General features: G+C 44.3%; 1 protein-coding gene across 1 annotated transcript in view; it reads right to left on the bottom strand.

Moving 5' to 3' along the window:
• The window catches only part of LOC308233738 (uncharacterized protein), a gene marked incomplete at both ends in the record, with an annotated part of 51552 nt that extends 48435 nt beyond the window's left edge, over window positions 1-3117 (bottom strand). Inside the window, 3 exon segments of the mRNA XM_080640686.1 lie at window positions 2240-2316; window positions 2648-2800; window positions 2851-3117. Coding sequence (XP_080496812.1) covers window positions 2240-2316; window positions 2648-2800; window positions 2851-3117 — 497 coding nt within the window.
• Between the last annotated feature and the right edge of the window lie 20360 nt (window positions 3118-23477).

The following is a 23477-nucleotide window of genomic DNA, read 5'->3' as shown; positions in this document are numbered from 1 at the left end:
CAGTCAGCCTTGTCCTTGCGCGCACGCGCAGACCTCTGCCTTCCCCGGCTCCCGAGTCTCCGCCCGAGAGTCCAGACTCCCCCCACAAGAGCGTGGGTCCCCAGGGGCTCGCCTGGAACTGGGGTTCAGTGCAGTCAGAACTGGGGCCCAGTGCGGTCAGGAGCCTCCGACTCCCTTCCACTAGGGAAAGCCTGTGGCAACCTCCGCAGCCTTTGTGCGCACTGGCACGCCGCGCCTTCAGACTTCTGCCTTCCCCAGCTCCCGAGTCTCTGCCCGAGAGTCCAGACTCCCCCCGTAACAGCGTGGGTCCCCAGGGGCTCGCCCGGAACTGGGGTTCAGTGCAGTCAGAACTGGGGTTCAGTGCAGTCGGGGGCTTCCTTCCCCCTTCCGCCAGAGAAAGTTAGCCAGGCTCTCAGCCGCCCTTCCTCTCTGCGCGCACAAAGACCCTTTGCCGTACCTCCAATTCTCTGTGAGCTTTTCTCTTTCCTTCTAGTTGTAGAATTTTCACTCAGCCAGCTTTCCTGTGGTTCTGGATGGAGTCCGTTCTGTCTTTTAGTTGTAGTTTTAAAATTGTTGTGCGAGGCAGCAGTTTAGGTGTTTACCTATGCCACCATCTTGGTTTCTCCAAAAGTCAAGCTTCTTGAGAACATGGGGTGTTTAACATGATTCCATATTCCTTACAGAGAGCTAAGCATGGTAAACACAGCAAATACTTAATACTTAGGGGCTTCTATACAAACACTTTCCAACCAGGAATGTTTAATAGGCAGTCTCCAATATCTTGAACTGGAAAACCTAAAAGTAGAGCATTCAAATTTCAGGCATCAGGTGCTATTAGCAGGATTTCTATCCCAATTAAACTCTAATTCTTAGCTCTCAACAGTGTGGACAAACTTCCCTTCACTGTATCCAAAGTTTCTTATTCGTCACTATCCCATTTTCCTTTTTTTAATTTTTTTATTGATTAAGGTATTACATGTGTACATATCTTCCCATTGCCCCCTCACCCCACTCCCATACATGCCCTCACCCCCTAGTGTCTTGCGTCCATTGGTTATGCTTATATGCATGCATACAAGTCCTTCGGTTGATCTCTTATCTCCCTCCCCCGCCACCAACCTTCCCGCTGTAATTTGACAGTCTGTTTGATGCTTTTAGTTGATACTGCCTCTGTATCTATCTTTTTGTTCAGCAGGTTATAATGTTCTTTATTATCCATAAGTGAGTGAGATCATGTGGTATTTTTCTTTCATTGACTGGCTTATTTCACTTAGCATAATGCTCTCCAGTTCCATCCATGCTGCTGCAAATGGTAAGAATTCCTTCTTTCTTTCCTTTTTTTTTGAGTTCAATGTTTTATATCCACATCAGTATCAATGTACCATACAAAACCCACCTGCCAGCCTAGCTGGGCACACAGGAAGGGCAGCATAGAAAACCGGGGTTCTTATCCCAAAAGAGGAGAAAATGGGTTTACAGTCAAGGAAACAAAATCAGAACCCAACATGATCAAGGAGAAGCCTTGAAACTGCATCGCGCGGAGGTGCTGTGGGCAGCGGTGCATATCGGCTGGCCCAGCAGTACCTGCAGCAGCCTCGGCTCCTGGGAAGCCCGGGGTCAGATAGGGCCCAGTCTTTGAGGTTATTTTTAATAATTTTGCTTTTGGGGGAGGAGGGCTTCTGGGCAGCAGCTCCATGTGGGGGTAACCCGTGTGGGTTTCACTTCAGGGTTTGGACTGGAAGTTGGGTCTGTGGGGGCGGGACCCACCTGGCCCCAAATGTCACAGCTGAGGTTTTTGGGAAGTGGCCCAGCGAACTTCCTTCCTGCCCTGACCCCAGGTCTATGGCTTAAAAATCAGGGCACCATGCTGTGGTTGAGCACCCCAGGGGCCTTTGTAAACATGGCAGGTACAGGCAGGGGGAGCTTGGGGGAACTTTAGGAACTGGTGGGGGCAGCCAGAGCCAGGGGAGGGCAGTGCCCATGGGTAAAAGGGGCATGGGGTGGAGGAGGTACACTCCTCTAACAGAGACTTAGAGGTACAGAGACTAAGAGAGACAGAGAGGACAGAAATGGGGATAGAAAGAGTGACAGGAAGAGAAAGACTCAGAGAAAGCAAGAGAGAGATTGAGGCAGAGAAAGATTCACAAAGAAGAGAGACAGACAGACAGAAAGATGGAGTCCTGCTCTGTATGAGTCAGCAGGCTGTGTGTGTGTGGGGGCGGCCCGGGGCGGGGCTCACACGGGATGTGCCAGTGTGACAGTAAGTGCATCGTTGTGTTGCACGAGGGAGGTGGGCTGGTAATGCAGCACCAGCTCCTTCAGAGACCCGAACAGGTTATAGAGGTCCGCAAAACCCAAGCCAGGGGCCGTGTGATAGATAACACATGCTTGGTATCGCTGTCCACCACCACAGAGCAGGCATAGCAGCCCCGCTGGCTGCTCTCACGGATGAGGACGGTACCATCCCGCTTGCCGTTCAGCATTTCCTCAGCCTGCATGCGGTGATCTTGCCCACATACCAGGCTTACTCCTCATGGTGGGGTGGCCATCCTCATCCTCCATCAGTGCATACTGGTCTCCGTCTCCTTTTTGATTCCCAACCACTGGTTGGTTTTCTTCTGCCGGTGCCTTTCTGGGTGAGCCATACCAGGCACTGATCTCGGATCTTGCGCAGCTGCATGAGGTCTGGCTTCAGGCTGTTTATGCACTTATCGATCTCCAGGTTGTCCCAGGCCTGTGTCCGCAGCTCCTGTTCCAGTTTCCCGCGGCTCTCATGGGTCTCGGCGATGGGAGACTTGAGCTGTTCTGAGTTCAGCAGGATCCTCTGCATCTCTTTTTCATTGCCCTCACGCCGGAAGCATCCAGATACTCCTTGCTGCACTTCCCTTGAGTCTGGCCCTGCTCTTCGAAGATCTTGATGTTTTCATTGAAGGCTTCGATGGCGGTGCGCTTCATCTGCAGTTCCTGGGAGGTGTGTGTGTACTCCTCGTAGAACTGGTCGTACTCGCGGCTCTTGTCCTCCGCTTCAAACCAAGGTAACAAAACCTTTAATTCTGCTCTTCCTCGCCGCAAGGGAACAGCAAATCTCAATAGAAATAATTTCCCACCAGAAGTCATGTCCAAATACTGCGAGACTGAGGACTATAGGGCGGACTAGTACATGCTCAATAACAGGCTCACGTTCTAGCCACAGGCGCCCAGGCGTCCTCCACAATCCCACAATCCTCTGGTCGCATACTTCCGGTTTTTCTAGCTCCTCCCTAAGTGGTGTTTCCTTCAGTCGTGTTGCAAGTCCAGGGCCTCTAGTTGGAGAGGATTTTTCTGTTCTTTGACGTTGATAGCTGTTTACTATTTGGAATCAGTGACGTTTGGGGAGTACTGTCGCTGCCATGAACATGTCGGTCCCAAACGCACTCATGAAACAACAGCCCATTCAGTCCACGGCTGGTGCCCTCCCGTTTGCAATGAGAAAGGTACTGTGCTGAGCCGTTTTCCAATCGGATCTTCCTCTTCCTTCCCCAGCACGCTCCAAACCTACTCCGGGCGACCACCCTAACCCTGCAGACCCTTAAGACCTTCCCCTCTATTTCTTCACTTTCCTTCATCAAACTCGCACCCTATCCCGTTGCCTAGGGGCGCCCCTAACCTCTCCCTGGGGGGCGGGGCCAGCCTGGGCAAAGGGCCGTGGTGTTCTGGTCTCTGGTTGTTCTGGTCGTTCCAGTAGCTGGCTATATATATATATATGTGTGTGTGTATGTATGTATATGTGTGTGTGTGTGTGTGTGTATATATATATATATATATATATATATATATATACACACATGCACACACACTAGAGGCCCGGTGCACAAAATTCGTGCACGGGGGGGGGGGGTGTCCCTCAGCCCAGCCTGCACCCTCTCCAATCTGGGACCCCTTGAGGGATGTCCAACTGCACGTTTAGTCCCGATCCCACCAGGATCGGGATTAAACGGGCAGTCGGACATCCCTCTCACAATCCAGGACTGCTGGCTCCCAACTACTCGCCTGCCTACCTTCCTGATTGCCCCTAACCGCTTCTGCCTGCCAGCCTGATCACCACCTAACCACTCCCCTGCCAGCCTGATTGATGCCTAACTGCTCCCCTGCCAGCCTGTTGCCCCTAACTGCCCTCCCCTGCAGGCCTGGTCACCCCTAACTGCCCTCCCTTGCAGGCCTGGTCACCCCTAACTGCCTTCCCCTGCAGGCCTGGTCCCAGCCAACTGCTCTCCCCTGCAGGCCTGGGTCCCCCCCAACTGCCCTTCCCTGCAGGCCCAGTCACCCCCAACTTCCCTCCTCTGCCAGCCTGGTCACCCCTAACTGCCCTCCCCTGCAGGCTTGATAGCCCCCAATTGCCCTCCCTTGCAGGCCTGGTCCCTCCCAACTGCCCACCCCTGCTGGCCATCTTGTGTCCACATGGGGGCAGCCATCTTTGACCACATGGGGGCAGTAATCTTGTGTGTTGGAGTGATGGTCAATCTTCATATTACTCTTTTATTAGATAGGATAGAGGCCTGGTGCATGGGTGGGGGCCAGCTGGTTTGCCCTGAAGGGTGTCCCGATCAGGGTGGGGGTTCCCTTGGGGCGTGGGGTGGCCTGGGCAAGGGGCCTGTGGTGGTTTTCAGGCCAGCCATGCCCCCCGGCAACCCAAGCAGAGGCCCTGGTATCTGGGATTTATTTATCTTCTACAATTGAAACTTTGTAGCCTGGAGCGGAGCGAAGCCTTCTGCTCGCTCCGTGGCGGCAGCCATTTCTGTTGGGATTTATTTATCTTCTATGATTGAAACTTTGTAGCCTTAAGCGGTGGCCAAGGCAGGCCAGGGCTTCAGAAGCTTGGCTTCCTCCATCGCTGGGGGCAACCCTAACCTCCTGCTCTCTCCAGCTCCATGGCTGCTGCCATTTTTGTTGGGATTTACTTATCTTCTATAATTGAAACTTTGTAGCCTGGAGTGCAGGCCTGGGCTGGCCAGGGTGTGTGGAAAGCTTGGCTTCCTCCATTGCCAGGGAAACCCAAGCCTCCCTCCTGCTCTCTCTGTGGCCGCAGCCAGCTTGGTTGGATTAATTTGCATACTCGCTCTTGATTGGCTGGTGGCATGGCTGGTGGGCGTGGCTTGTGGGTGTAGCAGAGTGATGGTTAATTTGCATATTACTCTTTTATTAGATAGGATGGGGGAGGCAAACATAAACAAACCAGAAAGTGTCAGATGGTGATAAATTCTTTGAACAAAACTGACGAAGAATGACAGGGCTGTGTTTGAGGCTCTTGGCATTGAGTGAATAGGGATGGTCTTTATGATGAGAGGTGACATTTGCTGATTTAACCCTTTAAATTAATGAGATAAATTTGCAACTTACCTTTTACCCCTTCCTCTCAGAGTCTGAATTTTTGGGTCAGTGTTCTAATGTAGACTGTACAACTCCCATTTCCAAGGTGAATATGACTGGATACTAGGGATCAGCAAATTTCTTCTGTAAAAGGCCAGATAGTAAATACTTTTTGCTTTGTACGCCACACATGTGTCTGTGTTGCAACTAACTACATAACTTGGTGCTGTTTGTAGCACAAAAGCAACCATAGGCAATATGTAAATAAACAGAAGGGGCTGTGATATAACCTTATTTACAAAAACAGTGGAGGACAGGCCACCTTTGGCCCACTGACTGTAGCTTGCTGACCTCTCATCTCCATGGCACTTGTCTCTATTTACTTCAAAGTGGGGACAGCAGTCCTTTTTCTTCAAGGAGCAAACTGCCTCCCCACCACATAGTCCTTTGACTTAACTTTTCTTCACTAGAAAAAAAAAGTCAAGATGGACTAATTCAGAAAATTTATACAATAGACAAGAAAAAGTAGGAAAACGTTAGAGCCTTCCCTTCATCTTCTAAGAAGAACCACTGTTAAGCTGAATCTTTTCAGATCTTCTTCTATGTATACACATATGGACATACAAATAAAGTTTAAAAAAAATTTTGTCTTTCATTCCCTTCACTTTCCTTTGCTACCTACCTTTCTTTCTGTCTCCCTCTCTTATCCTCCCCTTCACTCTGATATGAAAATTTTGCCACTGGATTGCAGTTCGTTCATTCATTCATTTGTTCTCCTCCTCCCCTTCCTCCCTGTCTCCCTCCATCCCTCCTTTCTTTCTAACACATGTGGGATTATTCTGATACACTGTTTTGCATTTTGCTTCTTTCACCCTCCATTACATCATGGTACGCCTCTCTGGACTTGAGAGTCACACATTCCACTGTTGGCGTCCTGTTATTGCCAACCGACATGACGTGAGTGTTGAATTATTTTTGGTGAATGGTGCTAGGAGCAGGTGTAGAATGCTAAGGCATTCTACATCTCTTTCCACACCACCTCGCTGCTGCTGGAGTGTCGGCATGAGAGCAAGTCTCAGGCCAAATGCCAGCAGCTGTACAGCCCTGTGCTGGCCAACAGGCACGAACAGCTGGTCTGGACTTTGGAAGGGGGATCTGTCTTGGTCGTCAGGCCCATAGGCCAGCACTGGCTAGAAAGGCTTGCTCCAAAGTAGATACTTTTAACAAAAGGATTGGCAGACTCCTTTCTCCACACAGTGCAGAGAAATAGGCCCAAGGGACCTCGGAGTTTGAGTACTCCCTCCCTATGTGGACTATTGGAATTGTCTTAATTGTTTTATTACTTTATTCATAGAAAGATTATAAACCTGCTACAAGATTCCAAGTGAATCACAGATCCCCCTACTTCTCATGTAGACAAATGAAAGAAAAATATAACAAACATCATATATTCTTCATTCAGAGTCACAATAACATTTTCCCACATTTACTTTGCTTATTTTCTCTCTAAAAAACATATATACACACTCACACATAGATATGTAAATTATAAACACATGCATGTATATTAAAATTTTTAATTTTTAATTGTGGTTCCAAAGTAGATCACATATCATATATCTAAAATAAATCATAACTCTAGTTTTTCCAGTTAAGCTATTTCTAATATCCTTTATGCCAATTAGCTAGCCCCTAAGGGGCTGAATAAAATGAATTTTTCTCAAGTAAATTTCTGTCTTTAGTTCAGCTGCTCAGAAATGTCAAAGTTGAGGCCCATGGGATTCTTTTTGCTTTTGTTCGCATTGCAAGTTGTTCACACCTGACAAGTTGTTCACATCCTGACAAGGGTCAGGATGTGTGTTTTATTTTTGATGTATCTCAGTGGCTTGGAAGAGTGCTGGGTAGCCAGCAAATATGCATGCACTGAATGTTTGCTGAGTGGCTTCTTGTGACTGCAGCTATTAGTTAAGAGCTATATGTAGCAGAAAAGATGCAAAAGAAGAGATAACCTCCATATCAAGAAAACGAAACCTTACTGGGAAATCCATAGCCAATGATTTAAAACCCATAGCTCAATCCATTTGAGTTGCATTGGCCTGAGCTCAGGGCTACCCATAGAGAGGCTGGAACACACAGTTTTAGCTTGGCATATTACTGCCACCCCCATAAAAATATTAGATTTTTTTTTGTAAGTCAGAACGAAGAGGAAATGGATATGAAGCAGCAATAAAGACAGTTTTTGCTGGACCTTCAGCACGTGCACATAGACTTGTCTGTGCAAGACCCTGAGTCTGGAAGATGTGAGAGATAGTTAGACAGATAGATAGCAAGTGGTTAGGCCCCCGGGAAAGAAACCAGAGCAACTGCTTCTCAGAAAACTGGTCAGAATCAGCAGAGAAATAGCCCGAGTGTGAACTTGTGACTGCTTTCCGTGTGTGACTCAGATGTTTTATTTGAGCCTGAACTAATGAACCTGATGGGTCATGCAATTCCTAAAAACCAAAAAATGGTCTTGGAGGATCAACAACTGGCCTGAGCTGAGCTTCACTATTGACCAGTACTGAATTGACAAGATAATGAATTGTTTAAATCAGACAATCTTCTTTCCTTATGAACTTTGTGGCCTTTGCCCTTATATATCTTGCTCTTGTCTTGGGTTGGTGAGACCATCTTCCCAGGGTTCCTATACCTCATGCACAGCCAGGACTGGCTACAGGCCTTGTGGGGCTCAGAAAAATAAAAATGTGGGACCCTTGTTAAAAAGTAAGGATTTCAAGATGGTGACTGGAAATTGAAGTCAAGCACGGGGCCCTCTGAGCATGGGGTCCCTGTGTGGTTGCTCAGGGCATGTGCCCATGAAACTGGCTTGGTGTATACCTTTAAGTGATGAAGCACTCAGTGTTTGGGCTAATTGTCTCTGAGTTGTTTTTTGAGAGTTTATCTGAAGACCCCATCACTCAGGACTGGATCTTTCCCTGTTGAATCTGATTTTCCCACTTTCCCTGGCAGTGAACTCAGACTAACACTCATGATGAATCAGAAATTCTTATTTTTATTTTGACAGAAGCAATTAGGAGTGACCACCACAAAGGAATTATTCTGGTTAAACATGGGGATTGAAATATGATTTTATAAGTGTTTCTTTTCATGACTCTACTAAAATGTCAGTAAAAGAAAAGGTATGAACACCTAAGAATAAAGAGAACTTTAAAGGAGAACAGAGCAGTTGAAAGATTAAGAAACTTAATTGTTGGATGGACCAGGAGAGTATTATGCTAAGCAAAATAAACAGTCAGAGAAAGGTAAGTATCACATGATCTCACTCATATGTAGAATTTAATGAACAAAATAAACTGATAACAAAATAGGTCCAGAGACAAAGAAGCCTGGAACAGACTGATGAATTTCAGAGGGAAGGCAGGGATGGGTGGGTGCTGGTGGGAAGATTAACTGGGGAATTTATATGCATATGTTCATAACCCATGGACACAGACAATAGTGTGGTGAAGGCCTGGGAGGGGCGGGCATGGTGGAAGGGGTCTATGGGGCAAAAAACAAAGGGGACATTTATAATATTTGAATAAAAAAGATAAATTTAAAAAAAAGTGAAGTTAATTCTTTAGCCTTACAAAGGGGCAGGAAGAAGCTAACAATACATAAATTGAGTCTCTCTGCAGAAGTCCCTAAAGACTCAGGAGCTGGGGACACAAGGTATTTCTAAGGGTAGGAGTGGGCTGGGGCTAAAAATGGAGAGGCAATTGAAATGAAGAGCAGTTGCACCGGAGAGTCCTTACCTTGCCCCAGTAAAAGATTGAGGAACACTTTTCTCTCTGGAGTTGAACCACAGAGCTTTTGGATTTGGGGATACCAGGTACAGTTGAGGGCAGTAGTCAGGTATCAGATTGAAAAGGAGAATTAATGAAAGTCTATCAAAGGGTTCCCTAGCCTGCTTACCCTGATATGGCTCCCAGAATGCTTGTGGCAATGCAGAGGAATCCTCTCTGGGAAGACCACCAACTAGGAGAAGAGTGCTACCCTTATCCCCAACCTTTAAAGCCCAGTGCCCCTCTAAACTTCTCTTTGCTGATGCCTAGGAGCTAAGAGGCCTTGCCCAAGCATGCCAAGCTGAGCCTCACTCTTAAATATGAATGTACAGCCAAGCTTTTTTGGGGAAAGACAAGAGAATGAAAAACAAGATCAGAGTTAACAAATAAAAAAGGAACTTGGAGGAAACAGAATACAGAGATTAGATATCAACTTCAAAACACTATAATTAATATTATATGAGAGATGAGAGAGGAATGTGAAATAGCCACTCCCAATCACTTTGTATTTCCAGTCTTTGTTGAAATCATTCTTTTTGTAACATCATCACCTCCTGATATTATATAGTATATCTATTAGCTCTGTTACTTCCAGTTGAATGCATGCTCTATGAGATCAGGGACTCCGTCTTTTTCATTTATCATGACTAGCACAAGGTAGGTGCTCAGCAATATTATTAGTTGAATGAGTAAAAACTCTATTCACAAACAAGAACAGGGTACTATAAAAGAGGAACAGTAAAGATCAGAAAGACATTGTAATAGTAATAGTGTGATAAGAAAATTTAAAAATTCAATAGGAGATTTGAAAAAGAAAACTGAGAAAATATCCTCAAAACTGAGAGGAGAAACCAAGATGGCGGCATAGGTAAACACCTAAACTGCTGCCTCGCACAACAATTTCAAAACTACAACTAAAAGACAGAACGGACACCATCCAGAACCACAGGAAAGCTGGCTGAGTGAAAATTCTACAACTAGAAGGAAAGAGGAAAGCTCACAGAGAATTGGAGGTACGGCAAAGGGTCTTTGTGCGCGCAGAGAGGAAGGGCGGCTGAGAGCCTGGCTGACTTTCTCTGGTGGAAGGGGGAAGGAAGCCTCCGACCGCACTGAACCCCAGTTCTGACAGCACTGAACTCCAGTTCCGGGCGAACCCCTGGGGACCCACGCTCTTACGGGGGGAGTCTGGACTCTCGGGCGGAGACTCGAGCTGGGAAAGGCAGAAGTCTGAAGGCGCACGCGGGCCAGTGCGCACAAAGGCTGCGGAGGTTGCCACAGGCTTTCCCTAGTGGAAGGGAGTCAGAGGGATCCTGACTGCACTGAGTCCCAGTTCTGACTGCAGTGAACCCCAGTTCCAGGCGAGCCCCTGGGGACCCACGCTCTTGTGGGGGGAGTCTGGACTCTCGGGCGGAGACTCGGGAGCCGGGGAAGGCGGAGGACTGAAAGTGCGCACGCGCGCTTGCCAGTGCGCACAAAGGCTGCGGAAGTTGCCACAGGCTTTCCCTAGTGAAAGGGAGTCAGAGGATTCTGACTGCACTGAGCCCCAGTTCTGACTGCAGTGAACCCCAGTTCCAGGCGAGCCCCTGGGGACCCACGCTCTTGTGGGGGGAGTCTGGACTCGGGCGGAGACTCGGGAGCCGGGGAAGGCGGAGGACTGAAAGCGCGCACGCGCGCTTGCCAGTGCGCACAAAGGCTGCGGAAGTTGCCACAGGCTTTCCCTAGTGAAAGGGAGTCAGAGGCTCCTGACGGCACTGAGCCCCAGTTCTGACTGCACTGAACCCCAGTTCCAGGCGAGCCCCTGGGGACCCACGCTCTTGTGGGGGGAGTCTGGACTCTCGGGCGGAGACTCGGGAGCCGGGGAAGGCGGAGGACTGAAAGTGCGCACGCGCGCAAGGGCAAGGCTGACAGGAAGCCACGACTGAGACTCCACCCCATCCAAGCTGAGCACAGAGGCTATTGCAATTTGGCAAGTCTAATCCTATAAGGCTGTCTCCAGCACCGAACTTCTCCCAGCATAGACACAGCTGATCCTTACAGCCAACTGGCCCGGAGGTCAATTCTTCCCAGTGATACCAACAACAATAAACACTTAATTACAACAAGGCTGTACACACAGTCCACAAAGGGGTGCACCAAGAGTGTCCACCTCAGGTTAACTGGGGAAGCAGACCCACTGGGCCATATTGGAAACCTAGCACAAATATCTACCTTACCAACTCAGGGAATCAGTGAAAATGCGGGGTCAAAGAATCAGATCACAAACGAAAGAAATGGAGGAAAACAAACGACTGGATATAGAATTCAAAACCATGGTTATAAGACTTTTTAAGAATATCCTAGAAAAGGCCGATAAATATAACGAGACCCTCGAAGATATGAAAAAGGACCAACTAGAAATTAAACATACACTGACTGAAATAAAAAATATTATACAGAGACCCAGAAACAGAATAGAGGAACCCAAGAATCAAGTCGAAGAATTGAAATACAAAGAAGCAAAAAACACTCAACCGAAAAAGCAAAAAGCAAAAAAAAAAATCCAAAAAGTTGAAGATAATGTAAGAAGACTCTGGGACAACTTCAAGCATACCAACATCAGAATTATGGGGGTGCCAGAAGAAGAGAGAGAGCAAGATACTGAAAACCTATTTGAAGAAATAATCACCGAAAACTTCCCCCACCTGGTGAAAGAAATAGACTTACAAGTCCAGGAAGCCCACAGAACCCCAAACAAAAGGAATCCAAAGAGGACCACACCAAGACACATCATAATTAAAATGCCAAGAGCAAAAGACAAAGAGAGAATCTTAAAAGCAGCAAGAGAAAAACAGTTAATTACCTACAAGGGAGCACCCATACGACTGTCAGCTGACTTCTCAACAGAAACTATGCAGGCCAGATGGGAGTGGCAAGAAATTTTCAATGTGATGAATAGCAAGAACCTACAACCAAGATTACTCTACCCAGCAAAGCTATCATTCAGAATTGAAGGGCAGATAAAGAGCTTCACAGATAAGAAAAAGCTGAAGGAGTTCATCACCACCAAACCAGTATTATATGAAATGCTGAAAGGTATTCTTAAAGAAGAGGAAGAAGAAAAAAGTAAAGAGAAAAATTATGAACAACAAATACATATCTATCAACAAGCGAACCTAAAAATCAAGTGAATTAAAAACCTGAGGAACAGAATAATCTGGTGAATATAATAGAATCAGGGGCATAGAAAGGGAGTGGACTGATAATTCTCAGGGGGAAAGGGGTATGGGGGGTTCATGAAGAGAATGGACAAAAATCATACACCTATGGATGAGGACAGTGGGGGGGAGGTAAGGGCAGAAGGTGGGGTGGGAAATGGGTGGAGGGGAGCTATGGGGAAAAAAAGAAGAAATAATTGTAATAATCTGAATAAAGCTTTATTAAAAAAAAAAAAAAGAAAATATCCTCAAAACTAAAACAATGGAAAAGAATAAAGTGGACAATAGCATTATATCTAAAAAACAATGTACATACCTTAATTAAAAAAACACTTTATTGCTAAAAATGCTTAAAAAAAAGAACCTGTTAAAGAGAACAGAAGAAAAATAGAAGATCAGGCAAATTATTTTAACATCTAGCTAATAGAAATTCCGGAAAAAAAGAACTGAAAAATCGGAGGGTAGACGATTGCCACAGAAATGACACTTTCCAGAGCTAAAAGATGTGTTTCCAGAATTGAGAAGTGCACTGAATGTCTAGGAAAATGAATGACAACAGAATTGAGTTAAGGCACAATCAGAAAATATCAGATTGCAGGGAAAATGAGAAAATTCTATAAGGCTTCTGGGGGAGAACAGAAAGAGACCACAAACAACAAATGAGCATTAGAATGGCATTGGCTTTCTCAGTAGCACACCTGGAAACCAGAAGATGGTGGAGCAACACTTTAAGAAGACTGAGTGATCTCCAAGCTTGAACTCTATACTTAGACAAACTATTAAACAAATGTAATGATAAAATAAAGAATTGCTCAGATATCTTAGGTCATAAAATATACCTCGCATGCATCTTGTCTCAGGAAGCTACAGAGAAAGTGGCAAAGTTAGGAAATAAACCAAGAAAGAAAAAGATCTAGGATCTAGCAAACAGGGAATCCAAAGAGGAGAGAGGAGAAAGGAATTCCCATCCTGAGGGTGGTCCTGGGATGACAGCTGTGCATCAGATCAGAAGGGCAACCCATCCAGAGAGGAGCAGGAGTGTGCAGGGCCCCAGGAGATGTGTCTCTGAGAAATACTTTGAATGAATACCTTATCTGAGGTATTTGTATGGAGATGGGTTTTTAGTTCTGTTGGAAATAGTATGGGGATAGTTTGAGTATGGCTTAATTATAGGTACATAAAAAACGAAGCGAGTGAAAAACTAAGACAATTATTAATTCAGGAGAAACAAAAAGGTTATATAATAAAGGGTATGTGATATACCAAATGACTCAGCTATGAATTCTATTTTTATAGTCATTAATGTAAGGACTATATATCAGTTTAACAAAACAAAATCTCGATGTAAGTTTACTGAGAGAATGATATAGAAGGGAAAAAGGGATATGGGTGTGGTGTGTGGGTTAAGAGAACAAAATTTTTGTTTTGAAGTAAAAAATGAAAATCTTGAAATAAAAAACTGTAAGCATGTGTTCTGGAAATATGACGTTAGACACCATAAGAAACAAATGAGAGAGCTGGAAACAATTGCTTTGGGGCGTGGAGCTTGGGCATAGGGAGGAGTGGAACAGGGAAGCTTTTTCTTGTCCTGAGCCTCGTGTTATTGTTTGATTTTTTAAACCGCACAATGAAGTCCTTTGATAATAAAAAATCATTAAATGAAAAGCAATACTATTGAGGTACTGGCCTTCCCTACCAACTCAACCTTAATTGATTGGACTCATGGCCTGGTGTTAACAGTGAGGGCTTGGAGACAGCTCATCACTGGGGCTTAGTCATGCGAATGCGGTATCTTCTTTGAAGTCATCACGAGCTTATCATGCTCTCTTACTCTCTGTGGGAAAAGAAGGTCTGGGAACCAAGATATGGCAAAGGGCACTGAGTCAGTCTCTCACTCATTTAATGATAAACAAACATGAAAATAGCACATGAACATTTGGCTAATTTTCCTAGCTGGAAAGAAACCCAAACCCTCTTTTGAGCTTACGTCCCCTTCACCTATTGCCTCATTTTTTTCTGCATCGGTTTACAGACACATTTTTCTAAGTAGCTGTCCATACTCATTATCTTCAATTCTTCCCCCTTTCTCTCTGAACCTATTCCAGTAAGCTTCGACTCTACTCTTCAGATCTTAACATATTGGCAGCGTTTGACAGTTGACGATGTTGGATTCCCTGAGACACTCTCTCCACTTGGCATCCGCACAGCAGGTTTTCCTGGTTTTCTTCCTACTGTAGGTTGCTCCTTCTCTGTCTCTTTTGTGGTTCCTCCTCATTTATCAACCTCATCATGCACAGGTGCCCAGGGCACAGTTCTTGGATGGCTTCTCTTTCTAATCTACACTCACTCCCTAGGCATGTTCAGGAAGTCTCTTCGCTTTAACAATGCTCTGTAAACTGAAGACTTCCAGATATTATATCTCCAGCCCAGAGCTTTCCTCTGGACTTCAGACTTACTGACCCAGTTCCCCTTTTAATCTCTCTACCTGGATATGTCTATAAGGGCATTTTTATTAGGTCCAAAACCAAACTCTGGTCTTCCCCCCAGCAAGCATGCTCTTAGCTTTGATCACATGTTAGTGATCAGGTTTAACCTTGGTATTGTCCTCTCTTCTCTTTCCCTTGAACCTCACATCCCATCAACCAAAACTTCCTATTGTCTGTACTTTTCAAATGTATCCAGCAGCTGACCACTTCTCATCACCTCTACTACTAACGTCTCTGGTCAAAGCCACTGTGATTGTTCATTTGGGTTACTGCATAGCCTCTTAACTGATCTTCCTGCTTCTGCCTTTGCCTCTTTGGAGTCTATTAAAAAAAAATTAAATAGCTAGAACAATCCTTTAAAAACTCCAGTCTCTGCTCCCTCTACTCACACCTCTTCCCTGGCTTCCCATGTGACTCTCCTTCAAGGAATGCCATTTTCCCTTACATTTTCAAACAATTTACTTTATAAAATTTTGAATTGTTGAGCTTAAATTAATAAAGTACCATGACATATCTTCCTGGTGAGGTGTATCGTTATTCAATATAGATGATATTGGGTGCTTTTTTGGGGCTTCAAGTTCTTTCTTATTCAATGAATATTGCCACACATGCTTCCCTTTTAAATATTTTTCCTTCTGTTACTATCAGGGCCGCTTCAGCTATGCTGCAATAACATATAGATTCCAAATACCTGTCTTAACACAACATTGTTTTATTTATCGCTCATCTTAGGTATCCAGAGCCAGTGGGCAAGAGGTACTCGGGTTAAGTGATGGTTCTGGTTCCACGTCAGAAGAGGAGAGAAGCTGCGGGTCCCATAGGGGTTTTCCACTGCTTCAGCCTGGACATGACGGACATCTCTTTTCCTCACATTTTATTGACCAGACCAGTCTTACATGTGCCCAGGAAGGAAAAAGAAATGGGATTTGGTGAACAAAAATTATGGTCTTTGCCTCAATCACTTTTTAGGATACATATGTGTCTGAATGTCAAAGGGAGTATGTGTACCATCATGAAATTGTAACTATATTTTGGTTATAACATATGTGATATTCTTTATAAAGTACTACTTATGTAACCCCCAAAGTCAGCTCTCTTCTTGCCTCTGCTTCTGAGCTTGGGTGCGTGGAGTCTCCATTTTGCCCTGAGGCCACTCTACTGCAGAGCTCAGCAACTCTTCCAATTCTTTCAACCTTTACAACAACTTTGAGCCCTAATTATCCTCATTTCAGAGATTGGGAAATGTAGGCCAGAGAGATTATGTGCCTTATCTGAGGTCACACAGCAAGTGAGTGGCTGAATCAGGATGCCAGTGTGAAGGTCCTGATTCCTGGCTTGGTTTTAGAACTTACTCTGAATTGGGGGATAGGCTATCAGAGATGAAGGCTCATCTTCCCTTCTAGCCCCATAGCTCTTTGCTGCCCGCTCTTGACTTCCTCAATGATGATCTAGTGAGAAGTGGCTGCTGTAATGAACACTTTGGTTCTGACACTCTCTAAAGTGACAACCTGTGTTTTCTCTTCTGGTTATTTTACCTCTATCCCCTCTGTTCTCCAGGTGCTGAGTATATAGTATGGACTAGTAAATATTCTTATTGATTAATGTTTAAGAGCGGTGACTCTGATGTGGGTGTTTAGAGTACCTTAATGAGTTTCCACTACATGCTGATCACTGTACATACATAATCCCATGGACTCCTCACAGCAAGTCCATAGGGAGAATTATTAAGTCTCTATTACAAATAAGAAAACTGAAGTGCAGAGGGGATGTATTAATCTGCTCATGGTTATCCATTTGTTAGTATTTATTCTACCTACTGTTAAAGACCACTTATTATCTGCTGGATACTGTGGTTGGTGTTGGGATAATATTAGTTAAGGTCTCTGAATTTAACTAGTTAGTCAGAATTGTATTAACCAAATTGACAAATAGTGTATCTGGGGTTTAAACCCAGCTTATTCTGATTTTAATGATTTTTTCTTTTTAATAAAACTAAACCATCATGCCTGTGTTCTTTCAACAACTATTCCCATTGCTTTCTTCATGACGTTTTCTCTGAGTCTTCCTTTCTCCCTCCTATATTAGACATAAAAGCATACTTTAAGTCTTCATTCCATGGAGTCTCTAGGGTAACAGAAGCACAGGTAGTGCTCTCTCTGCCCTTTGATCCTGGGAATGAAGGTCTAGATGGCCTCTTCTAGGGATGGCTCATCTATGTCACTTGTGAGTCACTGTCTCTCTTGGCTTGAGCTCCATAGCAGACATTGCTAATCAACAGCAACATCCTTTCCAAGACTCAGCCTGGGAATCAGACTCAGCCTGGGAATCCTTCTCTTTGCTTCCCCGCTGGTCTATCTTGAGTTTCTGTAAGACTATATTGAAGGTTCTGTAAGGCACTGCTCTAATACATAAGGCAATGTGGGATTGTGGATGGGACCGTCTGGTTGCATCTTGGTGGGGAAAGCCTGGGGTGAGCATGAATCTCAGATGAACGGAATAAGAACATCAAGTCCCTCTGGCGACGGTGGTTGACCTGACTACTTTGGAGTCAGTGAGGTGCCATCTCATGACTTAGACTGTTGGAGAGGTGTGCTCTCTTTTCCACTGGACTTACACATGTGAGGATATAAGTCTGTCACCAAGTGGAGAGGACTTGTTGAGAATGAAGTCAAAATAGAGGACAAAACAGAAGGATGGAAAAAGTTGACCTTGAAAATCTTGTTTAAATCTCTGGGACTCTTTTTAAAATTATTATTAAATAGGTTTAAAAAAACTTGATTTTCAGAGGGAAGGCAGGGGTGGTGGGCTGGGTGGGGAGTGATTAACCAGGGAACTTATATGCACATATGCATAGCCCATGGACACAGACAATAGAGTGGTGAAGGCCTGGGAGGGGTGGGTGTGGGGAAGAGGGGGTCATTGGGAAAAACAAACAAACAAACAAACAAACAAACAAACAAACGGGACATCTGTAATACTTTCAACAATAACGATAAATTAAAAAAAATAAAAATTGATTTTAGAGCGAGAGGAAGGGAGAGGGAGAAAGAGATAGAAACATCAATGAGAGAGAAACATTAACATTGATAGGTTGCCTCCTTCATGCCCCCTTCTGAGGATGAAGCCCGAAACCCAGGCAGATGCCCTGACCTGGAATCGAGCTGGTGACCTCCTGGTGCATGGGTTGACACTCACCTCCTGAGCAGCACTGGCAGGGCTACAGCCCTAGGACTCTTCATATACAAGCCCATAACCTGGAATTCTTGATTAAGTTTTTTTTGTTATTTGCAATCAACATATTCCTGATAGGCAAGGTTTCATTTTATCAATAAAGAATGTGAGAACCAGAGAGGGGGAAGTGGTGTCCCGATGGCACATGTGTGGAAAGTAGCATTCATCTACTCCGCCACTCATCTCTAATGAACCTTGGAATTAGAAACCAGCTACATTCTGAGTACATAGAGGTTACACAGCCTTGTAATCCATGCAGTTTATATTTGAATCTCTTCATAATTGGTTTTAAGGGCTGTTCCTGTTATTATATTTTCCTTTTCTAGTATTTTAGGAATGTCTGAAATTCAGGTCAAGAATTCTTACTATACAATTGAGTTAATGTGTTTATTTGACAGAGTATTGTAACACACACACACACACACACACACACACACACACACACACACCATTTCATTGATGATGCTTTACTCATGTGTGAGGTCCTGTGGGGCGGGCTTCCTGATGATGCAGACTTCACTATTTCCCTGCTTAAAAGTATGTCCCTGAATTCTCCTCCTTGAATCCTCCACATGGCCAATGTTGGACACATGTCTGATTCTCCTTTGTGCATTCAGTTGTATGAATCTTGGAGGCTGACAGAATATATCCTCTGCTGACTTGCTACCCCTCTGTATCCATAATATAAATTCATCTCACAAGTGTGTGCATTGGGATCTACTACACCAATCCCTGTTTGAGCACCTTTAGCCTACCCACAGTTATTAAATGCTCACTATGACCTAGGCAGAAAGCAATGGGCAACACAGATAAATCCCAACCCTCACAGAATGTACAATACATTCCAGAGGGTCTAGGAATGTGATGTCTTCCTGGTAGCTACTCTGGATTTACAAAGCCTGTGGATTTAAGCTAACAGTTCCTTGTTTATTGTGTACAGGGCAAAGGTTACTGGCAGGGAGGAAAACTTCATTTTATTGGCGATAATCATCTTTCTGTGATTTTAATCCTTTGCCCTGTTGGCTGGACAGTTATTTCCTGTTCCCTTTTGTTTCTCTCTTCCTGTTGATTCTCAAAAGAACCTCTATACCCACTGGATCCTCTGGTTCCTTTGGAATGTATTATAATGCCAGGTGCATCCTAACAGACTTAAGACGTGCTAGATAGTGTACTAAGCGTCCTACACAAACCACTCATTTAATCCCACAGCCGTGTGGATGCTACAATAGTGCATTTTAGGAAGAAATTGATCTAAAATGAGTTAACTTCAAATCTTTATTTCTATTCCACTCAATTCTACTCTATTATTGTTTGAATTTTGAGTATTCAGAATATGTTCAGTTAATATTTAATTCGATTGCGTCTTGTACTCCTAGTGCTATGGTAATGTGCAAGAGATAGAGAGAAAATTCAGCCTAGCTAAGGCAGCATTCAGTACCACATCTGACCTGATCCAGCCACTTTGGGCATCAGAATTCTAACCACAATTGAGATTTACATGGTCCAACTATCTAACTTTAAAGACCACTTACTGAAAGCCAGATCAAGGTGGAGTCCATGCTTGAAGAATCCCTTCTGCTCCACTCAGTGCTACATAAAACAAAAAGAGAAAAAAGAAGAAGGGATAGTCAGGCTTACATACAAGACAAGCATTTTTGAAGCTCCAAGCTGGCATAGGGACACACACAATGATCAGGGCTGAAAGGGTGGGTGGACTTGCTGGGTTTGGAAGGCGAGGCAGTCAGTGTTAATAAGTGAATCAAAACTATTTCCTGTGAGGTGGGAACGCAGAGGCAGGCTCACTGACTGAAGCCCTGGGCGAGGTTGATAGTCATTTCTCATACCCCACCCTCATGAGAGGAGGCTAGAAATAAAGCTGGATAGGAGCCCTGGCTCCTATCCAGCTCCAGGCTTGGAGACAAGGATGAGACATCACCTTGTGACCAAGAGCTGAGTCAAGCTTACCCTTAACCAAGCCTGGATCTGCCGCAGTCCAGTGGTTCTGAAGGACGGCCACTCTAAGTAAGGTCCTTACTAGACCTGGATCTGAACTGGGGACCCCAAAGCTGCTCTGCAGGAAAGTTGAATATGAAGGCAAACTAGAGGGGAGAAGAGAAAAGGAAAAAAACCCAAAAACCCAACCACATCATATTCCAAAATGAGACTTAAACCAAATAAAGAAACTGATGAATAAAAGTGAATACTAAGAAAAACCAGCCACTAAACCAACAATCAGAGCATGGATTCACTTCAGATGAAAGTGATTTTATAGAATGATCAGGCAAGGCTTTAAAGTAAATACATGGATTATTTCATAGAAGTAAATGAAATAAAAACTTTCATTACAATAATAAAAATTATGAGAAAAAGCCTGAAAACAAGAATGAGGAGATAGGGAAAAAAGGACCAATTGGAATATTTGAACATAAAAAAATAGAGTCATTGAAATAAAAAAATGTGGGGTTTTGAGTTACATTGGCTGTTTGGCCATGTTTACCCTTTTTTTTTTAAAAAAAAAAGCATTTTATTGATTTTTTACAGAGAGGAAGGGAGAAAGAGAGGGATAGAGAGTTAGAAATATCGATGAGAGAGAAACATCAATCAGCTGCCTCCTGCACATCCCCTACTGGGGGTGTGCCCACAACCAAGGTACATGCCCTTGACCAGAATCGAACCTGGGACCTTTCAGACTGCAGGCCGATGCGCTATCCACTGAGCAAACCGGTTAGGGCTATGTTTACCTTTTTAAAGCACAGTAAAGAGATTAAAAAAAGAAAAGAAAAAAAACCCCAAACCAACAAGAATGGGAGTATAGGTGAAGAGACAATGGCAACAGTATTTTGGAATCTGGAAAGGAGATGAATGAGTAATAACTGATTAGCAAACCTGAGAAAGCTAGACCTCTATGCCATTATGTTCTGAGAAAGCTGAAAAATTAAATAAACCCAGCTTATGCTGAGAACCCTTTCAGTCTCAGAAACTAGCAATTTCAGAAACCTGTGACCTGGAGCAAAAGTAGGGGTTAGAACAAAAGAACTGGGTGAAAGCTGTTTGAGAAGCAGTTATACCTCTCTAGATCTTCTTTCCCACTGTCCCGCTCTCATTCCAAGAAGGTTTTAAAGGCTCATTCCTGGAAATGATAAAACAGAGTGTGTATGGACAGGAGTACATCAGGCACAGCTAAGGGTGAGGCTACCACATTATAGTAGGAGTGTTAAGTAACCATATGCATAAACAATACTGAATGGTGAGGCACCCAGGCTCTTTCCTCTTGGCTTTCAGAATGCTGGTGGCTCAAACACTACCCTCCAGAAGGAGTTGGAAGTTTCTTCCGTGAGGAATAGAATTTACCTAAGAGGGAAGTCCTAAAGATATAGACATTGGGGATTCCCCAAGAAATGGCTTACTTAGATCACCATAGAGGAAAGCTCCTCACTGACAAGTCACATCCATCTTCTCAGAACGTCCACACTGCCTTTAATCCCTTTTAATCTTTTTTTTTTGCATTTTAATTTCTTTATTGATTGAGGTATTACATATTTGTCCTCATCCCCCCATTACCTCCCCCCCCCCACTCATGCCCTCACCCCCCTGTTGTCTGTGTCCACTGGTTAGGCTTATATGCATGCATACAAGTCCTCTGGTTGATCTCTCCCCCTTACCCCCACCCTCCCCTCCCCTCCCTCCGAGGCCCGACAGTCTGATCGATGCTTCCCTTTCTCTGGATCCGTCCTTGTTCATCAGTTCATATTGTTCATTATTTCCCACAGATGAGTGAGATCATGTGATATTTATCTTTCTCTGACTGGCTTATTTTGCTTAGCATAATGCTCTCCAGTTCCATGCATACTGTTGCAAATGGTAGGAATTCCTTCTTTTTTATTCCATTGTGTAGGTGTACCACAGTTTTTTAATCCACTCATTTGCTGATGGGCACTTAGACTGTTTCCAAATCTTAGCTATGGTGAATTGTGCTGCTATGAACATAGGGGTGCATATATCCTTTCTGATTGATGTTTCTAGTTTCTTGGGATATATTTCTAAAAGTGGGATCACTGGGTCAAATGGGAGTTCCATTTTTAGTTTTTTGAGGAAACTCCATACTGTTCTCCACAGTGGCTGCACCAGTCTGCATTCCAACCAGCAGTGTACGAGGGTTCCTTTTTCTCCGCATCCTCGCCAACATTTGTCTTTTATTGATTTGTTTGCGCCCAGGCAGGGAGGCAGTCCTGAATTTGAGCACAGCTGCGCATCCCTGGGAAGATTGTTGTCTGTGACCAGGTCCCGCACCCACACAGGGCAGGGAGACAGTGCTGAATTTGAGCCTGGAGGGCCAAAGAAACACAGGCAGACCCGAAATCTCTGCTCTCAAGCCTGGCCCTCTCCTCTCACCTTCCAGTCATTTTCTTTCTCTTCAGCCTGGAATATTCTGCCTTTACCATGTAAACCCATCAAGCCTTGCTGGTGCCTTAATTTTTGTCACCCTATCTGTTGTCCCAGTTTGACACCACAGAAGTCCAGAATTGAGCGATTTGAAGGTGGAATTCTCCTCTGCGAGTGATGGTAATGAAAGAGGCTTTGAATGATCATATTCCTTTTATTTTCCTCCTGCCCGAGGAATCAAATATCCCAGCCCCGAAACTGGGACACATAGAGGAGGATCTGTGACAAATGAGGAGGAACATGGACTAGACTGAAACGCTGAGGGCCTTTGCCACTCCTCTGAAAGGGATTTGAAATCACCTCTTGTACTTGGAATTTTTGTATATCATTACGGAATTGTAGATAGTTCTCATTTCACAAAAGAGGCTCAGTTTCCTCCAAATGATTTTTTTTTCAGCCTTAAAACACCCAGAAGCAAAGTCTGACCTGGTATTTTTGCAGGTATTCTTTTTTAATGCATTTTTGTCATGAAATAATTCAATTGATACCCAAGAAGGAACATAATACAATGATAACGTTATACACACTTCCCAACTCGATCAAATATTAACCCTTGGCAATTGTTATGGACTGAATGTTTGTGTCTCCTCCAAATTCATATGTTAAATCCTAGTGCCCAATGGGATGGTATTAGGAGGTGGGGCCTTTGGGAGGTGATTTAGTCATTAGATTCCACATGAAAGTAAAATCATATGGTACTTATCTTTCTGACTTATTTCACTTATCCTAATACCCTCTAGGTCCATGGCAAAAGGTAAGCTTTTCTTCTTCATTATGGCCAAGTAGTATTCCACTGTGTAAATACACTACAGCTTTTTTTTTTTTTAAACTTAGCCTTTTTAAAAAAATATGTTTTTACTGATTTCAGAGAGGAAGGGAGAGGAAGAGGGAGAAGGAGAGAGGGTGGGAGAGAGGGGGGAGAGAGAGAGAGAGAGAGAGAGAGAGAGAGAGAG

This window comes from Plecotus auritus, assembly GCF_963455305.1.
Source record: "Plecotus auritus genome assembly, chromosome: 9".
Classification (NCBI taxonomy): Eukaryota; Metazoa; Chordata; class Mammalia; order Chiroptera; family Vespertilionidae; genus Plecotus; species Plecotus auritus.
Note: the sequence above shows the minus strand (reverse complement) of the source record. Positions and strands in the feature narration are given on the sequence as shown.